Here is a 20409-nt window from a genome sequence, read left to right as displayed (position 1 = left end):
ACCTAGGATCAGATCTCCCCCCACCGTCCATGTAATCTGACCTAGGATCAGATCTCCCCCCACCGTCTATGTAATTGGACCTAGGATCAGATCTCCCCCCACCGTCCATGTAATCGGACCTAGGATCAGATCTCCCCCCCACCGTCCATGTAATCGGACCTAGGATCAGATCTCCCACCACCATCCATGTAATCGGACCTAGGATCAGATCTCCCACCACCATCCATGTAATCGGACCTAGGATCAGATCTCCCACCACCGTCCATGTAATCTGATCTATTACAAAACTGAACCTAGATCAGCCCTCCTACTCTGAGGCTTTATGAATATGGGACCGGATTTCTTAATGAGTCTGAGCTGGAAAAAAGTGTTTAAGTAATGAGTCAAAGTTGTTCTCTGAAGAGGCGGGCTGGAGGCAGGGAAGCAAATGAGGCAACCAAGTGAATTACTACTTCTTTATTTCTGATGTGACTCAAAAAGGGGAACAGCCATAAAGACTTTGGTCACAGGCCTTGAACAGAAGACATTCTGACATGTACTGCAGTCATTATACAACTCAAATATATAACAGGTAAATGTATATACAGCGTGATCAATATTACTGTCAGACTTTAATATCTACCAGATGATAGCAATAAAATGGGAAAATTTGTAAACATTTTAGCATGAATAATACCAAGTTCAGTGTATGGACAGCAAAGCCCTCTAATTCAGAGAGAGACGTAGAACAGTAGACAATGAAACAGAGCTCCCTTAAAAAAAAATACACAAATTCATTTTCAATGAGATATGGATCAATCAACTTCACAAGTGAAGAAACTGCCGTAATTTAAAAAGATCTGAAACCCAAATAAGAGCATCGTTTGATGCAGGTATATGATCGAGAAACGCATGATGCAATGCGGTCCATAGTGATGTTCAGCAGGTTGGGGGTCCATTCCATTTCCAGTCCAGTCAATTCACAAAGCAGACCTAATTCCATTCCACATGTTCCTCATTGAAGAGAATTGGAATTTCTGGATTTGAACCCCAACCCTGACCTTCAGTATAAAGTACATGTTCAATGCATGCTGTATGGGATATGTCAAAGTCAGTTTTTGATTAAGTCATGATTGGGGTCAATTTGAATTGAAGTCAGTCAATTGAGGAAGTGAATTGTATTTAACATTGCTAATGTAAAAACTTGGAATAAATAACTTCTGCTTTTCAGTTTGAGAAATCATTGAAAATAGATCCTGTTTTTTTCAATTATTGTATTGGAATTTCAGTTGACTTCCTGAATTGATGACTTCCAATTCAACTTGACCACAACCCTAGATCAAGTGTATCACGTGTTGCTGCATTAGAGCAGTGTTGGCGTCCCTCTTCCCAATCTGGCAGTACAGGGTCATGATGAAGGACATTCGAAAGAGCTGAAACACAAAAAAAAGGTACGTCACAACCCATTCACTACCAGGCTATAGCCCAGGCCCACATCAGTTTGTGGTGTCTAGCCTGGTTCAGATCCATTTGTACAGTCTTGCCAACAGGTTGTTAATTGGCAATGACAAACAGCCATCGGCGTCGCCAAGAAGGTGCCAACAGATCTGGGACCAGGATACATTCACTAAGTATTGAACAGTGAATTGCACATATCCATCTTAATGCCAATGACAACAGCCATAAAGTAAGAGTTAGTGAAGATGAAACAGACCAGTACTGAACAGTGACTAGAACAATAAAAATGTATTCCATTTCTATGACCAGTACTGAACAGTGACTAGAACAATAAAAATGTATTCCATTTCTATGACCAGTACAGTGCATAATATAATGTATTAATAGAGTCTTTGTTATAGAAATTGGACTTTTGGATTCTTACTATCAAGACTGCGATACTAAAAGCAGTCCCAGGCACGATCTTCTTGGAAATCTTGACACAAGGCTGCAGTGGACAAAGCAAACAGTCAACACTAGTGAACACCAGGTCAAGTTAATTGTATGAAGACGCTACTTGGAGGTTCATGGCTGTATCATCCTGGAACCCTCTATGGTTTCATGTGGCTGTAGATCAGTTCCCTGTACAGGTTCTGTTTATAGGACTTTGATGTAGAGTAGTGGAATGTAGTGTAATGGTAGTGGTAGTGTACTGGTACTGTAATGTAGTGGTAATGTAAAGTAGTGGTAATATAGCGGTAATGCAGTGTAGCGGTAGTGGCAGTGTAGTGTACGTTCATTGATTTGTTTCCTTTATACCATGTAAAGCCATCTTCCTTGAAAACCATTTTCTAAATAGTATTTTAATAATAAGTGATTCTCTGCTTACCGTTGAGTACCCTTTTCGTCCTCCTGCATTTTTGCACATCCGAGTCTGCAACCAACAATTATTCACAAATTCAAGACAGGACCATCATATCTGCGTCCCCAAATTGCACCCTATTCCCTTTGTAGTGCACTACTTTGGACCAAAGCCCTACGGTCCTGCTCAAAAGCAGGTCACTATACGGAATTGGTGCCGTTTGTGGCACATCCTATGTCCAGGTGATTCATCTCGGTACCTCCCATAGAGATGGATAGAAGACTCTAGTGACCTAAAGCATGAGTGGCGCAATTGAGATCTCCATTTAGAATTGGGGGGGGGGGGGGACTTTCAAATGCATTGGCTGATCCCTCCTGATGGCCCTGTTGGAGTCATGTCCAACCAGGTCATCAGCCAGTTAATTTTACTTGTGAGGAAGAAAGTGTACTACTTCAAAATGGCGAGTACTTCAACGGCATTGCCTGTGTGTTCAGACACCATAATTGGACATAGAGAATGATGTATAAAGAAAATCTATGGTACGTACAGTGGGGGAAAAGAAATGATCAGTCTCTAATTTTAATAGTAGGTTTATTTGAACAGTGAGAGACGGAATAACAACAAAAAAATCCAGAAAAACAAATCTCAAAAATGTAATAAAATGATTTGCATTTTAATGAGGGAAATAAGTATTTGACCCCTCTGCAAAACATGACTTAGTACTTGGTGGCAAAACCCTTGTTGGCAATCACAGAGGTCAGACGTTTCTTGTAGTTGGCCACCAGGTTTGCACACATCTCAGGAGGGATTTTGTCCCACTCCTCTTTGCAGATCTTCTCCAAGTCATTAAAGTTTCGAGGCTGACGTTTGGCAACTCGAACCTTCAGCTCCCCTCCACATATGTTCTATGGGATTAAGGTCTGGAGACTGGCTAGGCCACTGCAGGACCTTAATGTGCTTCTTCTTGAGCCACTCCTTTGTTGCCTTGGCCGTGTGTTTTGGGTCATTGTCATGCTGGAATACCCATCCACGACCCATTTTCAATAACCTGGCTGAGGGAAGGAGGTTTGCATCCAAGATTTGACGGTACATGGCCCCGTCCATCGTCCCTTTGATGCGGTGAAGTTGTCCTGTCCCCTTAGCAGAAAAACACCCCGAAAGCATAATGTTTCCACCTCCATGTTTGATGGTGGAGATGGTGTTCTTGGGGTCATAGGCAGCATTCCTCCTCCTCCAAACACGGCGAGTTGAGTTGATGTCAAAGAGCTCCATTTTGGTCTCATCTGACCACAACACTTTCACCAGTTGTCCTCTGAGTCATTAAGATGTTAATTGGCAGACTTCAGACGGGCCTGTATATGTATTCTTGAGCAGGGGGACCTTGCGGGCGCTGCAGGATTTCAGTCCTTCACGGCGTAGTGTGTTACCAATTGTCAATTGTTTTCTTGGTGACTATGGTCTCAGCTGCCTTGAGATCATTGACAAGATCCTCCCGTGTAGTTCTGGGCTGATTCCTCACCGTTCTCATGATCATTGCAATTCCACGAGGTGAGATCTTGCATGGAGCCCCAGGTCGAGGGATATTGACAGTTCTATTGTATTTCTTCCATTTGTGAAAAATGCATCAAATGTTGTCACCTTCTCACCATGCTGCTTGGCAATGGTCTTGTAGCCCATTCCAGCCTTGTGTAGGTCTACAATCTTGTCTCTGACATCCTTGGAGAGCTCTTTGGTCTTGGCCATGGTGGAGAGTTTGGAATCTGATTGATTGATTGCTTCTGTGGACATTTGTCTTTTTTACAGTTAACAAGCTGCGGTTAGGAGCACTCCCTTTAAGAGTGTGCTCCTAATCTCAGCTCATTACCTGTATAAAAGACACCTGGGAGCCAGAAATCTTTCTGATTGAGAGGGGGTCAAATACTTATTTCCCTCATTAAAATGCGAATCAATTTATAACATTTTTGACATGTGTTTTTCTGGATATTTTTGTGGTTATTCTGTCTCTCACTGTTCAAATAAACCTACCATTAAAATTATAGACTGATCCTTTCTTTGTCAGTGGGCAAACGTACAAAATCAGCAGGGGATCAAATACTTTTTTCCCCCACTGTACCTTCACTTCATATTTCTCGTCCTCCGGTGGTAGCTGCTCCGTCAGTCTCCCGTCCTCCAACACCTGAGACAGGAAGAGGCAATTTACAATTTACTGAAACTAATTGTATTGCTTTTTTCCTAATAATAATGTAAAATTAACATCTGTACAGAAAGACTCATGTGAAGGCCAAAATACAGAGGAGGAACTTTTTGATGCAATCAAAGCCTTTAAGGCTGGGAAAACTCCAGGGCTGGATGGCATACCAGTGGAAGTATACGAAAGTTTTTTTTGATATACTCAGAGGATCGTTATTAGCATGTTTTAACCACACCTATATAAATGGTAGATTATCAGATATGCAACAAGAAGGTCTGATATCATTATTACTGGAACAGGACCCAAGCAGTATATATAAAGATCCATTCCATTTAAAAAATTGGATGCCTCTTACACTTCAGTGTTGTGATGCAAAAATCCTAGCAAAATGTTTGGCGCGTAGAATTAAAAAAGTATTGTCAGATATTATTCATCCTAATCAGACAGGTTTTTTACATGGACAATACATTGGAAATAATATACTGCTCCAAAAAATAAAGGCAACACTAAAATAACACATCCTAGATCTGAATGAATGAAATAATCTTATTAACCTGTTAGGGCTAGGGGGCAGTATTGACACGGCCGGATAAAAAACGTACCCGATTTAATCTGGTTACTACTCCTGCCCAGTAACTAGAATATGCATATAATTAATGGCTTTGGATAGAAAACACCCTAAAGTTTCTAAAACTGTTTGAATGGTGTCTGTGAGTATAACAGAACTCAAATGGCAGGCCAAAACCTGAGAAGATTCCATGCAGGAAGTGGCCTGTCTGAGAAGTTGTGTTTCATCTTGGCTCTTTTTATTGAAGACTGAGGATCTTTGCTCTAACGTGACACTTCCTACGGCTCCCATAGGCTCTCAGAGCCCGGGAAAAAGCTGAACGATATCGAGGCAGCCTCTGGCTGAAACACATTATCGCTTTTGGCAAGTGGCCGATCAGACTACTATGGGCTTAGGCGCGTGCCCGAGTCGACCGAATGCTTTATTTTCTTTCGTCTGTTTACCTAAACGCAGATTCCCGGTCGGAATATTATCGCTTTTTTATGAGAAAAATGGCATAAAAATTGATTTTAAACAGCGGTTGACATGCTTCGAAAGTACGGTAATGGAATATTTAGAAATTGTTTGTTACGAATTGCGCCATGCTCGTCACCCTTATTTACCCTTTCGGATAGTGTCTTGAACGCACGAACAAAACGCCGCTGTTTGGATATAACTATGGATTATTTTGAACCAAACCAACATTTGTTATTGAAGTAGAAGTCCTGGGAGTGCATTCTGACGAAACAGCAAAGATACATTTTTCTTATATTCTACTTTTATCTAATTTGCTGGTTCTAAATATCTAGCCCTTGATGCCGGCTATCTCTAATATTCAATTTCACCCTCTAATTCTTATCTTTTCTTTTTTTCTCTTTTTTACGTTTTTTCACCGGCAGTGTTCGGTGGGAATGCTAGTCACATGCTAGTCACATGCTAATGTAAAAAGCTGGTTTTTGATATAAATATGAACTTGATTGAACAAAACATGCATGTATTGTATAACATAATGTCCTAGGGTTGTCATCTGATGAAGAACATCAAAGGTTAGTGCTGCATTTAGCTGTGGTTTGGGTTTATGTGACATTATATGCTAGCTTGAAAAATGGGTGTCTGATTATTTCTGGCTGGGTACTCTGCTGACATAATCTAATGTTTTGCTTTCGTTGTAAAGCCTTTTTGAAATCGGACAGTGTGGTTAGATTAACGAGAGTCTTGTCTTTAAAATGGTGTAAAATAGTCATATGTTTGAAAAATTGAAGTTTTTGCATTTTTGAGGTTTTTGAATAACGCGCCACGGGATTACACTGGCTGTTACGTAGGTGGGACGATTTGGTGCCACCTACCCTAGAGAGGTTAAATACTTTTTTCTTTACATAGTTGAATGTGCTGACAACAAAATCACACAAAAATAATCAATGGATTATTTATCAACCCATGGAGGTCTGGATTTGGAGTCACACTCAAAATTAAAGTGGAAAACCACACTACAGGCTGATCCAACTTTGATGTAATGTCCTTAAAACAAGTCAAAATGAGGCTCAGTAGTGTGTGTGGCCTCCATGTGCCTGTATGACCTCCCTACAACGCCTGGGCATGCTCCTGATGAGGTGGCGGATGGTCTCCTGAGGGATCTCCTCCCAGACCTGGACTAAAGCATCCGCCAACTCCTGGACAGTCTGTGGTGCAATGTGGCGTTGGTGGATGGAGCGAGACATGATGTCCCAGATGTGCTCAATTGGATTCAGGTCTGGGGAACGGGCGGGCCAGTCCATAGCATCAATGCCTTCCTCTTGCAGGAACTGCTGACACACTCCAGCCACATGCGGTCTAGCATTGTCTTGCATTAGGAGGAACCCAGGGCCAACTGCACCAGCATATGGTCTCACAAGGGGTCTGAGGATCTCATCTCGGTACCTAATGGCAGTCAGGCTACCTCTGGCGAGCACATGGAGGGCTGTGCGGCCCCCCAAAGAAATGCCACCCCACACCATGACTGACCCACCGCCAAACCGGTCATGCTGGAGGATGTTGCAGGCAGCAGAACGTTCTCCACGGCGTCTCCAGACTCTGTCACGTCTGTCACATGTACTCAGTGTGAACCTGCTTTCATCTGTGAAGAGCACAGGGCGCCAGTGGCGAATTTGCCAATCTTGGTGTTCTCTGGCAAATGCCAAACGTCCTGCACGGTGTTGGGCTGTAAGCACAACCCCCACCTGTGGACGTCGGGCCATCATACCACCCTCATGGAGTCAGTTTCTGACCGTTTGAGCAGACACATTTGTGGCCTGCTGGAGGTCATTTTGCAGGGCTCTGGCAGTGCTCCTCCTGCTCCTCCTTGCACAAAGGCGGAGGTAGCGGTCCTGCTGCTGGGTTGTTGCCCTCCTACGGCCTCCTCCACGTCTCCTGATGTACTGGCCTGTCTCCTGGTAGCGCCTCCATGCTCTGGACACTACGCTGACAGGCACAGCAAACCTTCTTGCCACAGCTCACATTGATGTGCCATCCTGGATGAGCTGCACTACCTGAGCCACTTGTGTGGGTTGTAGACTCCGTCTCATGCTACCACTAGAGTGAAAGCACCGCCAGCATTCAAAAGTGACCAAAACATCAGCCAGGAAGCATAGGAAATGAGAAGTGGTCTCTGGTCACCACCTGCAGAACCACTCCTTTATTGGGGGTGTCTTGCTAATTGCCTATAATTTCCATCTGTTGTCTATTCCATTTGCACAATAGCATGTGAAATGTATTGTCAATCAGTGTTGCTTCCTAAGTGGACAGTTTGATTTCACAGAAGTGTGATTGACTTGGAGTTACATTGTGTTGTTTAAGTGTTCCCTTTATTTTTTGGAGCAGTGTATAAGACAAGTACTGGAAACAATAGAATACTATGAAATATCGGGGACACCAGGCCTGGTTTTCATAGCTGATTTTAAAAAGGCTTTTGATAAAGTACGACTGGAGTTTATATATAAATGCCTAGAATATATCAATTTTGGGGAATCACTTATAAAATGGGTTAAAGTTATGTATAGTTACCCTAGGTGTAAAATAGTAAATAATGGCTACATCTCAGAAAGTTTTAAACTATCTAGAGGAGTAAAACAAGGTTGTCCACTATCGGCATATCGACTTATTACGGTTATTACTGCCATCAAAATGTTAGCTGTTAAAATTAGATCAAACAATAATATTAAGGGATTAAAAACTAAGGTGTCATTGTATACTGATGATTCATGTTTTCTTTTAAAACCACAATTAGAATCTCTCCACGGCCTCATAGACGATCTAGATACTTTTGCTATGCTCTCTGGATTAAAACCAAATTATGATGTGTACTATATTACATATTGGATCACAAACATAATTCAAATTGTACATTACCATGTAGTTTACCAATTAAATGGTCTGACGGAGATGTGGACATACTCAGTATATATTTTTATAGGAAGTTAGAAAAATAGATAAGATCTTGCTACCATGGAAAGGAAAATACCTGTCTATTTGTGGAAAAATCACCCTGATTAACTCTTTAGTCATATCACAGTTTACCTATTTGTTTATGGTTTTGCCTACACCTAGTGACCTGCTTTTTAAATTATATGAACAAAAAATATTCAATTTTATTTGGAATGGCAAGCCAGACAAAATTTAAAGGGCCTATTTATATAACAAATATGAATTCGTAAGGCAGAAATGATTAAATATTAAACCATTAGACCTCTCACTAAAGGCATTGGTTCAATGTAATTTCATTGACATGTGGAAACAACGTTGATTCAACCAGTAAGGGTTTCCTCCTTACCACCTTCTCTCTGACAACTCCCAGGATTCCGGCGATCAACAGGAGGATGAAGATGTGGAGCAGCCCGATGAAGAACTGAAAGAAAACAAACGCTCACATGATATGCCCACCACATGTTATTTGTCCAGTTAGTCCCATTGAGGCCAGGGAACAGTTACTTGGATTTAACATATCAGATTAAAGTGTTAGAATTGGGTTTTTCAAAACTGAATTTATACTCTGATCCTTCATATAAGGATTTGGTAAACCAATATCACCTTTAAAAAAAAATCAGGATTCAAATGTAGTGATGAGGCTATTTTTGATAGCGAAATAATATTTACACATTTTGTGTTACAGCCTGAATTCAAAATGGATTAAATAGATCCCCCACCCATTTATGCACAATACGGCATAATGGCAAAGTAAAAAATGTTAAAACATTTGCACATTTATTGAAAATGAAACACAGAAATCACATGTATCCACCCCCTCCCGCCAATGTATACTTTCTGAGGCACCTTATAAGGGATTTGCAGGCTCCATTTAAAATTTGACTTATTTTAATTCATGTAGTTTACTCATCTCTCTGTCCCTGTAATAGTGAAGTAGTACCCCAAGCTGTCAATTAGATGGTGAGATGTGGGCCAGTTCAATGCACTGAAAATCTGTATTCTGTGATCTTGATATTTTGGCATCTGGATCAGAATGATCCTATCCAATTATTTTCTGGAGGGAAAAAATGGCCGAAAAACAGCCAGATGGATCTGATCCTGGATAGCAGAAAAGCCGGTTACAGATTCTGGATTATTGTGATCAAGTCTAAAAATTTTGAAAAACTGGCCATAGAAGTCTATTCCGATGTGTGACCTGGGAAACCATTAGATTCACCAAAAGCCTTATCATCATATACTTGTAATTGTCACTCTTGCAAAAGAGATGCCATCTCTGACATGTATAAAAAGGTTAAATAAATGATTGTGTGCAGGTACAGTGCCTTTACATATTCCACACTAACATCTACATACAACACCCCATAATGACAAAAAGAAAACAGGTTTAGAATTTTTTGCTCATTTATAAAAAAAATCGAATCTTATTTACATATGTGTTCATACTTTTTGAATGCACTGCATATGAAGAGACTGGTTTGGTTAGAACCTAGAACCGCTTCAGGGGTTGGTTATTGGGACAGCATTATCCTATGCAGTGTACAATAATGTAACATTTTAAATGTAAAATGTAAGGGTTGGCCATTATAATGGAGTGTGTTTCCCCTCACCAGAATGAGCATGCATCGGTTTTCCTTAATGTCTCCACAGCAGCCCAGGATGCCCAGTACCATGATGATGACACCAGCAGCTATCAGCAGGTCAATTGGCACTTCCTCATCCATTATCTGAGGTAGGGGGACAGACAGTTACTCAGTCATTTTACATGTAGATATGTGCTAAATAGGTTTATATGACTGGATCCATTTGTTTCAAGGTGATGGGTATACATTTGCTATTTTTACTCTGTAAAGACGGCTTTTGATGGTGTTGGCATTAATTTAGTGTCACACTGGACATTTCCTTACCACGTTTCCATTCATGCTCACTTTGAGGTAGATGGAGACACCAAGAATGATGCAGCCACTGATCTGGAAAACAAAATGAGATGAAATGAATGCTTTATCTAGAATCAACTTAAGAAAGTTGTGCGTTTCATTGTCACTGGGATTGAAGGAACAGGTCTTGTTGCATAACAACAACATGAATGTGGATTCATTTCAAAGAATCACAACACACTAGTTACATCAGGTGGCAACTCTGAGGAACTACAGTTGAACCACCACAATGGAGGAGATACAGCATCATCCAGCCCCCACATGAAGATATCTTTACTGGGTTAACAGTGGACTCTAGACCACATGGGAAATCCAGAGGGGAGAGGATGCGAGGAATCCAGGAAATTAAATAGAGAATCTCCCGTGGTCTAAGAACTGATAGTGACAGGTTACACACATTGAATATTTGATTGAAAAAACTTTGCCGAAGGCAATAAGAATGAATGCTCATTATTTAGAGAGATAACAGCGTATACCCACATTTTTATGTTGAAGACGTTCTGTGATGACTGGACTATGAATTTGATGATTATTTTGGCTTTCAAACAGTTGAAAGATTCCCTTCAATATTAAAAAAATTACTTTGAGATTCTGATTGAGATTAAGTCCAAATATGAGTCCACATATCCACACAGCCCCCCCCCCCCATGTGGCCTGGAGTGGCATGCCCATGCAGTAAAGGTTGTGGCAATTTTTCATGTTGCAAAACATTTAGCTATGGAGTGCACTAATGAATAAAACCCCTGGAACTGAGAAGGCTTGTTAAGCTATCATCGAAAAGACAACACCTTCCAGAGTCAGAGTCAAAGGCTTAATGAAAGTTAGTCATGTGATAATCACACATTGTTACCATAGACATTTGAATGTCATCTCATTTCCATAGCAGACATGTAAATAGCTTTTAAATTGATTACTATGAGTACTAGGTTACTAGTTGATCACTAAACTAACAAACACATCACTAACTACACACACATTTATGATTCAAAATCTACATCAAACCAATCAAGGACACGATGGTTAAAGTAAAACATGTAGGTTAATAGGACTCACCCAGTACATTAGATTGAAGAGGAAGAGCAAGTACTTGATACACTTATTCACAGCCATCTTCTAACCTTCCAACAGCCAGGCAAGATGTGATGTGACAGACCAATGTTAAGTTAATCCCTATTCCTCTGTTCCTGGTGTTGCCCGTGTGTGTGAGGGTTCTTTCACAAGCCCGTATTTAAAAGCTGTGGGTGTGGTTACTGACTACTCAGTCCAGTCCAGGCACCAACAGTCTCCTACCAGTCCCCTCTCTCTAGCCCGTATTTAAAAGCTGTGGGTGTGGTTACTGACTACTCAGTCCAGTCCAGGCACCAACAGTCTCCTACCAGTCCCCTCTCTCTAGCCCGTATTTAAAAGCTGTGGGTGTGGTTACTGACTACTCAGTCCAGTCCAGGCACCAACAGTCTCCTACCAGTCCCCTCTCTCTAGCCCGTATTTAAAAGCTGTGGGTGTGGTTACTGACTACTCAGTCCAGTCCAGGCACCAACAGTCTCCTACCAGTCCCCTCTCTCTAGCCCGTATTTAAAAGCTGTGGGTGTGGTTACTGACTACTCAGTCCAGTCCAGGCACCAACAGTCTCCTACCAGTCCCCTCTCTCTAGCCCGTATTTAAAAGCTGTGGGTGTGGTTACTGACTACTCAGTCCAGTCCAGGCACCAACAGTCTCCTACATAAAGACCCCACAGCAAACACCCTCCTCTGAAAGCCTGACTCAGAGCACAGGGTGAAACTGTGGCAGACTGACTGCCAAAACATAGACTATGCAAACTACAACACCACCAGCTATTGTTTGTAATGAATGTTTTTACTATTTTTGTACATAATGTTGCCACTACCGTCTCTTATGACCGAAAATAACTTCTTGACATCAGGACTGTGATAACTCACCACGGACTAGCAGAATCCTTTTTCTTCTTTCACGACTCTGATGAGCCCAAGGGGAGGATATACTGTTCCCTCAAGAACAGGCCCCGACCCAAGTGATCTGCGCGAAGAGGAGGCGGAGAAAGGGAGGCCGGAGGGCGGGCTGCCATCTGAGGAGACGGAGGCGCTCGAATAAACCCCCACTCCCCTCAATTCTGCTCGCAAACATGCAATCTTTGGACAATAAATGGACGAGTTATTAGGAAGATTTAACTACCCATGGGACATTGAAAACTGTAACATCTTATGCTTCACGGAGTCGTGGCTGAACGACGACACTATCAACATACAGCTGGCTGGTTGTACGATGTACCAGCAGGATAGAACAGTGGCGTCTGGTAATACAAGGGGCGGCAGTCTATGTATTTTTGTAAACAACAGCTGGTGCACAATATCCTGTTGGGGCTAGGGGGCAGTATTGAGAATTTTGAAAAAAATATGTGCCCATTTTTAACTGCCTCCTACACCAACTCAGAAGCTAGGATATGCATATTATTACCAGATTTGGATAGAAAACACTCTGAATTTTCTAAAACTGTTTGAATGGTGTCTGTAAGTATAACAAAACTCATATGACAGGCAAAAACCTGAGAAAAACAAAATAATTTTGTGGCTGTACTATTTTTTCGAGTCATTGTTAATAGATCACACAGTGAGAAAGGATTCATTTCGCACTTCCTACGGCTTCCACTAGATGTCAACGATCTTTATAAAGTTGTTTGAAGCGTCTATGATGAACAGAGACCGGATGACAAGGAAGAGAAGTTGACCTCCCTGGGATGTCGTCACTTCATTATTGGCTGCACCTGCGCAATCATGTTATGCGAGACATTTTTCAAAAACGTTTTTCAAGACACAGGAGAGGTCGGGTTGAAACATTACTGATGTTTCACGTTAAAAATGGCTCTAAAGATTGATGCTAAACAACGTTTGACATGTTTGAACGAACGTAAATAGATTATTTTTTTTAACTTTTCGCCGTGACTCCCCCCCCCCCGCGCTACTTTTTAGTAGCCTACCGAAGCGCTAACAACTTGGAGTTATTTGGACATCAATTATGAACTTTGTTGAAAGAAACCACATTTGTTGTGGACCTGGGAATCCTGGAAGTGCCAATGGATGAAGATAATCAAAGGTAAGGGATTATTGCCAATAGTAATTTTGATATTACATGGTTACAAGATGGTGCTAACCTGTATAGCCTAGCCTATTGTTCTTAGCACAGCACCGGTTTATTGCAAATTGTGATTTCCCAGTAAAGTTATTTTGAAATCTGGCAATGCAGTAGCATTTACGAAATGTTAAACTATAATTATTTGAATGACAATATTATAATTTACCAATGTTTTCGAATAGTAATTTTGTAAATTGTAACGTTGTTCACCGGAAGCATTTGAGATAAAAATGAAATCTGAATTTCACCGCTACTGTAAAATGCTGTTTTTGGATATAAATATGAACTTGATGGAACAAAAGATGCATGTATTGTATAACATAATGTCCTAGGAGTGTCATCTGAGGAAGATTGTCAAAGGTTACTGCATAATTTTAGCTGGTTTTAGCTTTTGGTGACGCCTGTCTTTGAATTGACAAAACATTACACACAGCTATTTTCAATGTACTCTCCTAACATAACCTAACTTTATGCTTTCTCCGTAAAGCCTCTTTGAAATTGGACAATGTGGTTGGATTTAGGAGATGTTTATCTTTCAAATGGTGAGAAATAGTTGATTGTTTGAGAAATTGAAATTATTAGATTCTTGCAGTTTTGAATTTCCCGCCATGGTCTCTTGACAATGAATCCCATTACCGGGCAGGGATCCCCAAGAGGATATCTAAGGAAGTCTCGAGCCATTGCTCGCCTGAGGTAGAGTGTCTCATGATAAGCTGCAGACCACATTACCTACCGAGAGAGTTCTCATCTATATTCTTTGTAGCTGTTTACATACCACCACAGTCAGAGGCTGGCACTAAGATAGCATTGAATGAGCTGTATTCTGCCATAAGAGAACAAGAAAACGCTCACCCAGAGGTGGCGCTCATAGTAGCCTGGGACTTTAATGCAGGGAAACTAAAATCAGATTTACCTAATTTATATCAACAAGTTAAATGTGCAACCAGAGGAAAAATAACTCTAGACCACCTATACTCCACACACAGAGATGCATACAAATCTCTCTCTCACCCTCCATTTGGCAATTCTGACCCTAATTCTATCCTCCTGATTCCTGCTTACAAGCAAAATTAAAGCAGGAAGCACCAGTGACTAGATCAATAAAAAAGTGGTCAGATGAAGCAGATGCTAAGCTACAGGACTGTTTTGCTAGCACAGACTGGAATATGTTCCGGGATTCCTCCAATGGCATTGAGGAGTACACCACATCTGTCATTGGCTTCATCAATAAGTGCACCAATGACGTCGTCCCCACAGTGACCGTACGTACATACCCCAACCAGAAACCATGGATTACAGGCAGCATCCACACTGAACTAAAGGCTAGAGCTGCCGCTTTCATGTTACTCTAACCCGGAAGCTTATAAGAAATCCTGCTATGCCCTCCGACGAACCATCAAACAAGCAAAGCGTCAATACAGGACTAAGATCGAGTCGTACTACACCGGCTCTGACGCTCGTTGGATGTGGCAGGGCCTGCAAACCATTACAGACTACAAAGGGAAGCACAGCTGAGAGCTGCCAGGTGACACGAGCCTACCGGACGAGCTAAACTACTTCTATGCTCGCTTCGAGGCAAATAACACTGAAACATGCATGAGAGCACCAGCTGTACCGGAAGACTGATCAATCTCTCTGCAGCCGATGTGAGTAAGACCTTTAGACAGGTCAACATTCACAAGACCGCAGGGCCAGACGGATTACCAGGACGTGTACTGCGAGCATGCGCTGACCAACTAGCAAGTGTCTTCACTGACATTTTCAACCTCTCCCTGTCCGAGTCTGTAATACCAACATGTTTTAAGCAGACCACCATAGTGCCTGTGCCCAAGGACACGAAAGTGTCTTTGAAAGGCTGGTCATGGCTCACATCAACACCATCATCCCAGAAACCCTAGACCCACTCCAATATGCATACTGCCCCAACAGATCCACAGATGATGCAGTCTCTATTGCACTCCACACTGCCCTTTCCCACCTGGACAAAAGAAACACCTATGTGAGAATGCTATTCATTCACTACAGCTCAGCGTTCAACACCATAGTACCTTCAAAAATCATCACTAAGCTAAGGACCCTGGGACTTAACACCTCCCTCTGCAACTGGATCCTGGACTTCCTGACGGGCCGCCCCGAGGTGGTAAGGGTAGATAACAACACATCCGCCATGCTGATCCTCAACACAGGGCCCCTCAGGGGTGTGTGCTCAGTCCCCTCCTGTACTCCCTGATCACTACTCCAACACCATCATTACATTTGTCATTGACACAACAGTGGTAGGCCTGATCACCGACAACAACAAGACAGCCTATAGGGAGGAGGTCAGAGACCTGGCCGTGTGGTGCCGGGACAACAACCTTCTCCCTCAACGTGATCAAGACAAAGGAGATGATTGTGGACTACAGGAAAAAGAGGACCGAGCACGCCCCCATTCTCATCAACTGGACTGCTTTGGAGCAGGTTGAGAGCTGTAAGTTCCTTGGTTCCTTCAAGTTCCTTTTTGGTGATGTGGAACGTGGACATATCACCAACAAACTAACATGGTCCAATGACAGTCGTGTAGCGGGCACAACCACATTTTTCCCCCTTAGGAAACTGAAAAGGCATGGGTCCTCATAGCCTCAAAAGGTTCTACAGCTGCACCATCGAGAGCATCCTGACTGGTTGCATCACTGCCTGATATGGCAACTGCTCAGCCTCCGACCACAGGGCACTACAGAGGGTAGTGCGAATGGCCCAGTAAATCACTGGTGCCAAGCTTCCTGCCATCCAGGACCTCTATACCAGGCGGTGTAAGAGGAAGGCCCTGAAAATTGTCAAAGACCCCAGCCACCCTAATCATGGACTATTCTCTCTGCTACCACATGGCAAGCGGTACCGGAGCGCCAAGTCTAGATCCAAGAGGCTTCTAAACAGCTTCTACTCCAAAGCAGTAAGACTCCTGAACATCTAGTCAAATGGCTACGCAAACTATTTACATTGCCCCCCTCCCCTCTCCACACCACTGCCACTCTCTGTTGTCATCTATGCATAGTCACTTTAACTCTACCTACAGTTGAAGTCGGAAGTTTACATGCACCTAAGCCAAATTCATTTAAACTCAGTTTTTCACAATTCCTGACATTTAATCCTAGTAAAAATTCCCTGTCTTAGGTCAGTTAGGATCACCACTTAATTTTAAGAATGTGAAATGTCAGAATAATAGTAGAGAGAATGATTTATTTCAGCTTTTATTTCTCATCACATTCCCAGTGGGTCAGAGGTTTACATTCACACAATTAGTATATGGTAGCATTGCCTTTAACCTGGGGGTAGTTGTTTAACTTGGGTCAAACGTTTCGGGTAGCCATCCACAAGCTTCCCACAATAAGTTGGGTGAATTTGGGCCATTCCTCCTGACAGAGCTTGTGTAACTGTGTCAGGTTTGTAGGCCTCCTTGCTCGCACACGCTTTTCAATTCTGCCTACAAATGTTCTATAGGTTTGAGGTCAGGGTTTAGTGATGGCCACTCCAATACCTTGACTTTGTTGTCCTTAAGCCATTTTGCCACAACTTTGGAAGTATGCTTGAGGTCATTGTCCATTTGGAAGACCCATTTGCGACCAAGCTTTAACTTCCTGACTGATGTTTTGAGATGTTGCTTCAATATATCCACATCAATTTCCTTCCTCATGATGCCACATATTTTGTGAAGTGCACCAGTCCATCCTGCAGCAAAGCACCCCCACAACATGATGCTGCCACCCCCGTGCTTCACGGTTGGGATGTGTTCTTCGGCTTGCAAGCCTCCCCCTTTTTCCTCCAAACATAACGATGGTCATTATGGCCAAACCATTCTATTTTTGTTTCATCAGACCGGAGGACATTTCTCCAAAAAGTACAATCTTTGTCCCCATGTGCAGTTCCAAACCGTAGTCTGGCTTTTTAATGGCGGTTTTGGAGCAGCGGCTTCTTCCTTGCTGAGCGGCCTTTCAGGTTATGTTGATATAGGACTCGTTTACTGTGGATATAGATACTTTTGTACCTGTTTCCTCCAACATCTTCACAAGGTCCTTTGCTGTTGTTCTGGGATTGATTTGCACTTTTCGCACCAAAGTACGTTCATCTCTAGGAGATAGAACGGGTCTCCTTCCTGAGCGGTTTGACGGCTGCGTGGTCCCATGGTGTTTATACTTGCGTACTATTGTTTGTACAGATGAACGTGGTACCTTCACGCGTTTGGAAATTGCTCCCAAGGATGAACCAGACTTAGGTCTTTGCTGCGTTCTTTTGATTTTCCCATGATGTCAAGCAAAGAGGCACTGAATTAGAAGGTAGGCCTTTAAATACATCCACAGGTACACCTCCAATTGACTCAAATGATGTAAATTAGCCTAACAGAAGCTTCTAAAGCCATGACAATTTTCTGGTATTTTCCAAGCTGTTTAAAGGCACAGTCAACTTGGTGTATGTAAACTTCTGATGCACTGGAATTGTGATACAGTGAATTATACGTCTGTAAACAATTGTTGGAAAAATTACTTGTGTCATGCCCAAAGTAGATGTCCTAACCGACTTGCCAAAACTATAGTTTGTTAACAAGAAATTTGTAGAGTAGTGGTTGAAAACGAGTTTTAATGACTCCAAACTAAGTGTATGTAAACTTCCAAATTCAACTGTACATGTACATACTACCTCAACTAACCGGTGCCCCCGGACCTTGACTCTGTACCAGCACCCAAGCGGTATATATTGTTAATTTTTACTGCTCCTTTTTAATGACATGTTATTTTTATCTCTTATTCTCATTCGTATTTTTTTAAACTGCACTGTTGGTTAGGGGCTCGTAAGTAAGCATTTCACTGTAAGGTCTACACCTGTTGTATTCGGAGCATGTGACTGATAAAATTTGATTTTATTTGATATCCTGGGCAAATAGTTTGGATCATGCCCTGAAGACTCTTGAGCGTGCCGTCCTTGGCCAGCTCTCTTGCTATCTCTCTCAGAATGACCTTCTTGATCCAAATCAGTCAGGTTTCAAGACTGGTCATTCAATTGAGGTTGCTCTTCACTGTGTCACGGAGGCTCTCCACACTGCTAAAGCTAACTCTCTCTCCTCTGCTCTCATCCTTCTAGACCTATCTGCTGCCTTTGATACTGTGAACCATCAGATCCTCCTCTCCCCCCTCTCCGAGTTGGGCATCTCCGACGCGGCTCACTCTTGGATTGCGTCCTACCTAACAGGTCGCTCCTACCAGGTGGCGTGGCGAGAATCCGTCTCCGCACCACGTGCTCTCACCTCTGGTGTCCCCCAGGGCTCAGTTCTAGGCCCTCTCCTATTCTCGCTATACACCAAGTCACTTGGCTCTGTCATATCCTCACATGGTCTCTCCTATCATTGCTATGCAGACGACACACAATTAAACTTCTCCTTTCCCCCTTCTGATAACCAGGTGGCGAATCGCATCTCTGCGATTCGCGGATCACCACCTCAAGCTGAACCTCGGCAAGACGGAGCTGCTCTTCCTCCCGGGGAAGGACTGCCCGTTCCATGATCTCACCATCACAGTTGACAACTCCATTGTGTCCTCCTCCCAGAGTGCTAAGAGCCTTGGCGTGACCCTGGACAACACCCTGTCGTTCTCCACTAACATCAAGGCGGTTACCCGATCCTGTAGGTTCATGCTCTACAACATTCGCAGAGTACGACCCTGCCTTACACAGGAAGCGGCGCAGGTCCTAATCCAGGCACTTGTCATCTCCCGTCTGGATTACTGCAACACGCTGTTGGCGGGGCTCCCTGCCTGTGCCATTAAACCCCTACAACTCATCCAGAACGCCGCAGCCCGTCTGGTGTTCAACCTTCCCAAGTTCTCTCATGTCACCCCGCTCCTCCGCACACTCCACTGGCTTCCAGTTGAAGCTCGCATCTGCTACAAGACCATGGTGCTTGCCTACGGAGCTGTGAGGGGAACGGCACCTCTGTACCTTCAGGCTCTGATCAGTCCCGACACCCAAAGAAGGGCACTGCGTTCATCCACCTCTGGCCTGCTCGCCTCCCTACCTCTGCGGAAGCACAGTTCCCGCTCAGCCCAGTCAAAACTGTTCGCTGCTCTGGCACCCCAATGGTGGAACAAGCTCCCTCACGACGCCAGGACAGCGGAGTCAATCACCACCTTCCGGAGACACCTGAAACCCCACCTCTTTAAGGAATACCTGGGATAGGATAAAGTAATCCTTCTACCCTCCCCCCCAAAAAATATATAGATGTGCTATTGTAAAGTGGTTGTTCCACTGGTGAATGCACCAATTTGTAAGTCGCTCTGGATAAGAGCGTCTGCTAAATGACGTAAATGTAAATGTAAGATGCTTTCTGTATGGTCCTCATCACCTGCCTTTCTGAACAACAATAGGCTATTTTCCTTCATTTGATTGATTGGAAAGTCCTGGTGTAAGGGCTTGATTTGGCAAAGGGATGAATTCCAAATCAACCTCTAGTACCTAGGCCAGGGGTATCCAACTCATTCCATGGAGGGCCTTGTGTCTGCTGGTTTTAATTGTTAAGCCCTCGACAACCAGGTGAGGGGACTTCCTTATTAATTAGCGACCTTCATCAAGTACAAGGGAGGAGCGAAAATACGCAGACACTCGGCCCTCCGTGGAATGAGTTTGACACGTGACCTAGGCCCTCTTGGATATTTTAAATGACCATATAGGTGAAGGCAAGTCCTCTACTGGCTCATTCATCAGAGTAATCAGCAAGTAACAATTATCATCCAATCGACTAATTACGCCTACTGCCAATTAACTACATTATCAAGGCTAACAAGCTGTACCTACTGCTAATGAAATACATTATCAAGGCTCCCAACCT

General features: G+C 43.0%; 1 protein-coding gene across 4 annotated transcripts; it reads right to left on the bottom strand.

Annotated features, from left to right (window-relative positions):
* Positions 1–1041: 1041 nt before the first annotated feature.
* LOC106597042 (tetraspanin-8) lies at positions 1042–12146 on the bottom strand. Of its 4 annotated transcripts, none has more exons than XM_045700216.1 (8): positions 11463–12146; positions 10380–10442; positions 10083–10199; positions 8822–8896; positions 4392–4454; positions 2306–2350; positions 1862–1924; positions 1042–1412 (listed from the first exon to the last, which is right to left on the bottom strand). In XM_045700216.1, exons 1-8 carry the CDS (start codon positions 11517–11519, stop codon positions 1314–1316), a joined length of 582 nt encoding a protein of 193 aa, XP_045556172.1. In that variant the 5' UTR covers positions 11520–12146; the 3' UTR covers positions 1042–1313. The 4 variants fall into 4 exon arrangements, with proteins under 4 accessions (XP_045556172.1, XP_045556173.1, XP_045556174.1 ...); XM_045700217.1 differs by having other exon boundaries at positions 2306–2344; XM_045700218.1 differs by lacking the exon at positions 1862–1924 and having other exon boundaries at positions 1043–1412.
* Positions 12147–20409: the final 8263 nt, after the last annotated feature.

Source organism: Salmo salar, chromosome ssa17 (assembly GCF_905237065.1).
Source record: "Salmo salar chromosome ssa17, Ssal_v3.1, whole genome shotgun sequence".
Taxonomy (NCBI): Eukaryota; Metazoa; Chordata; class Actinopteri; order Salmoniformes; family Salmonidae; genus Salmo; species Salmo salar.
This window is presented reverse-complemented; position numbering and strand designations above follow the sequence as displayed.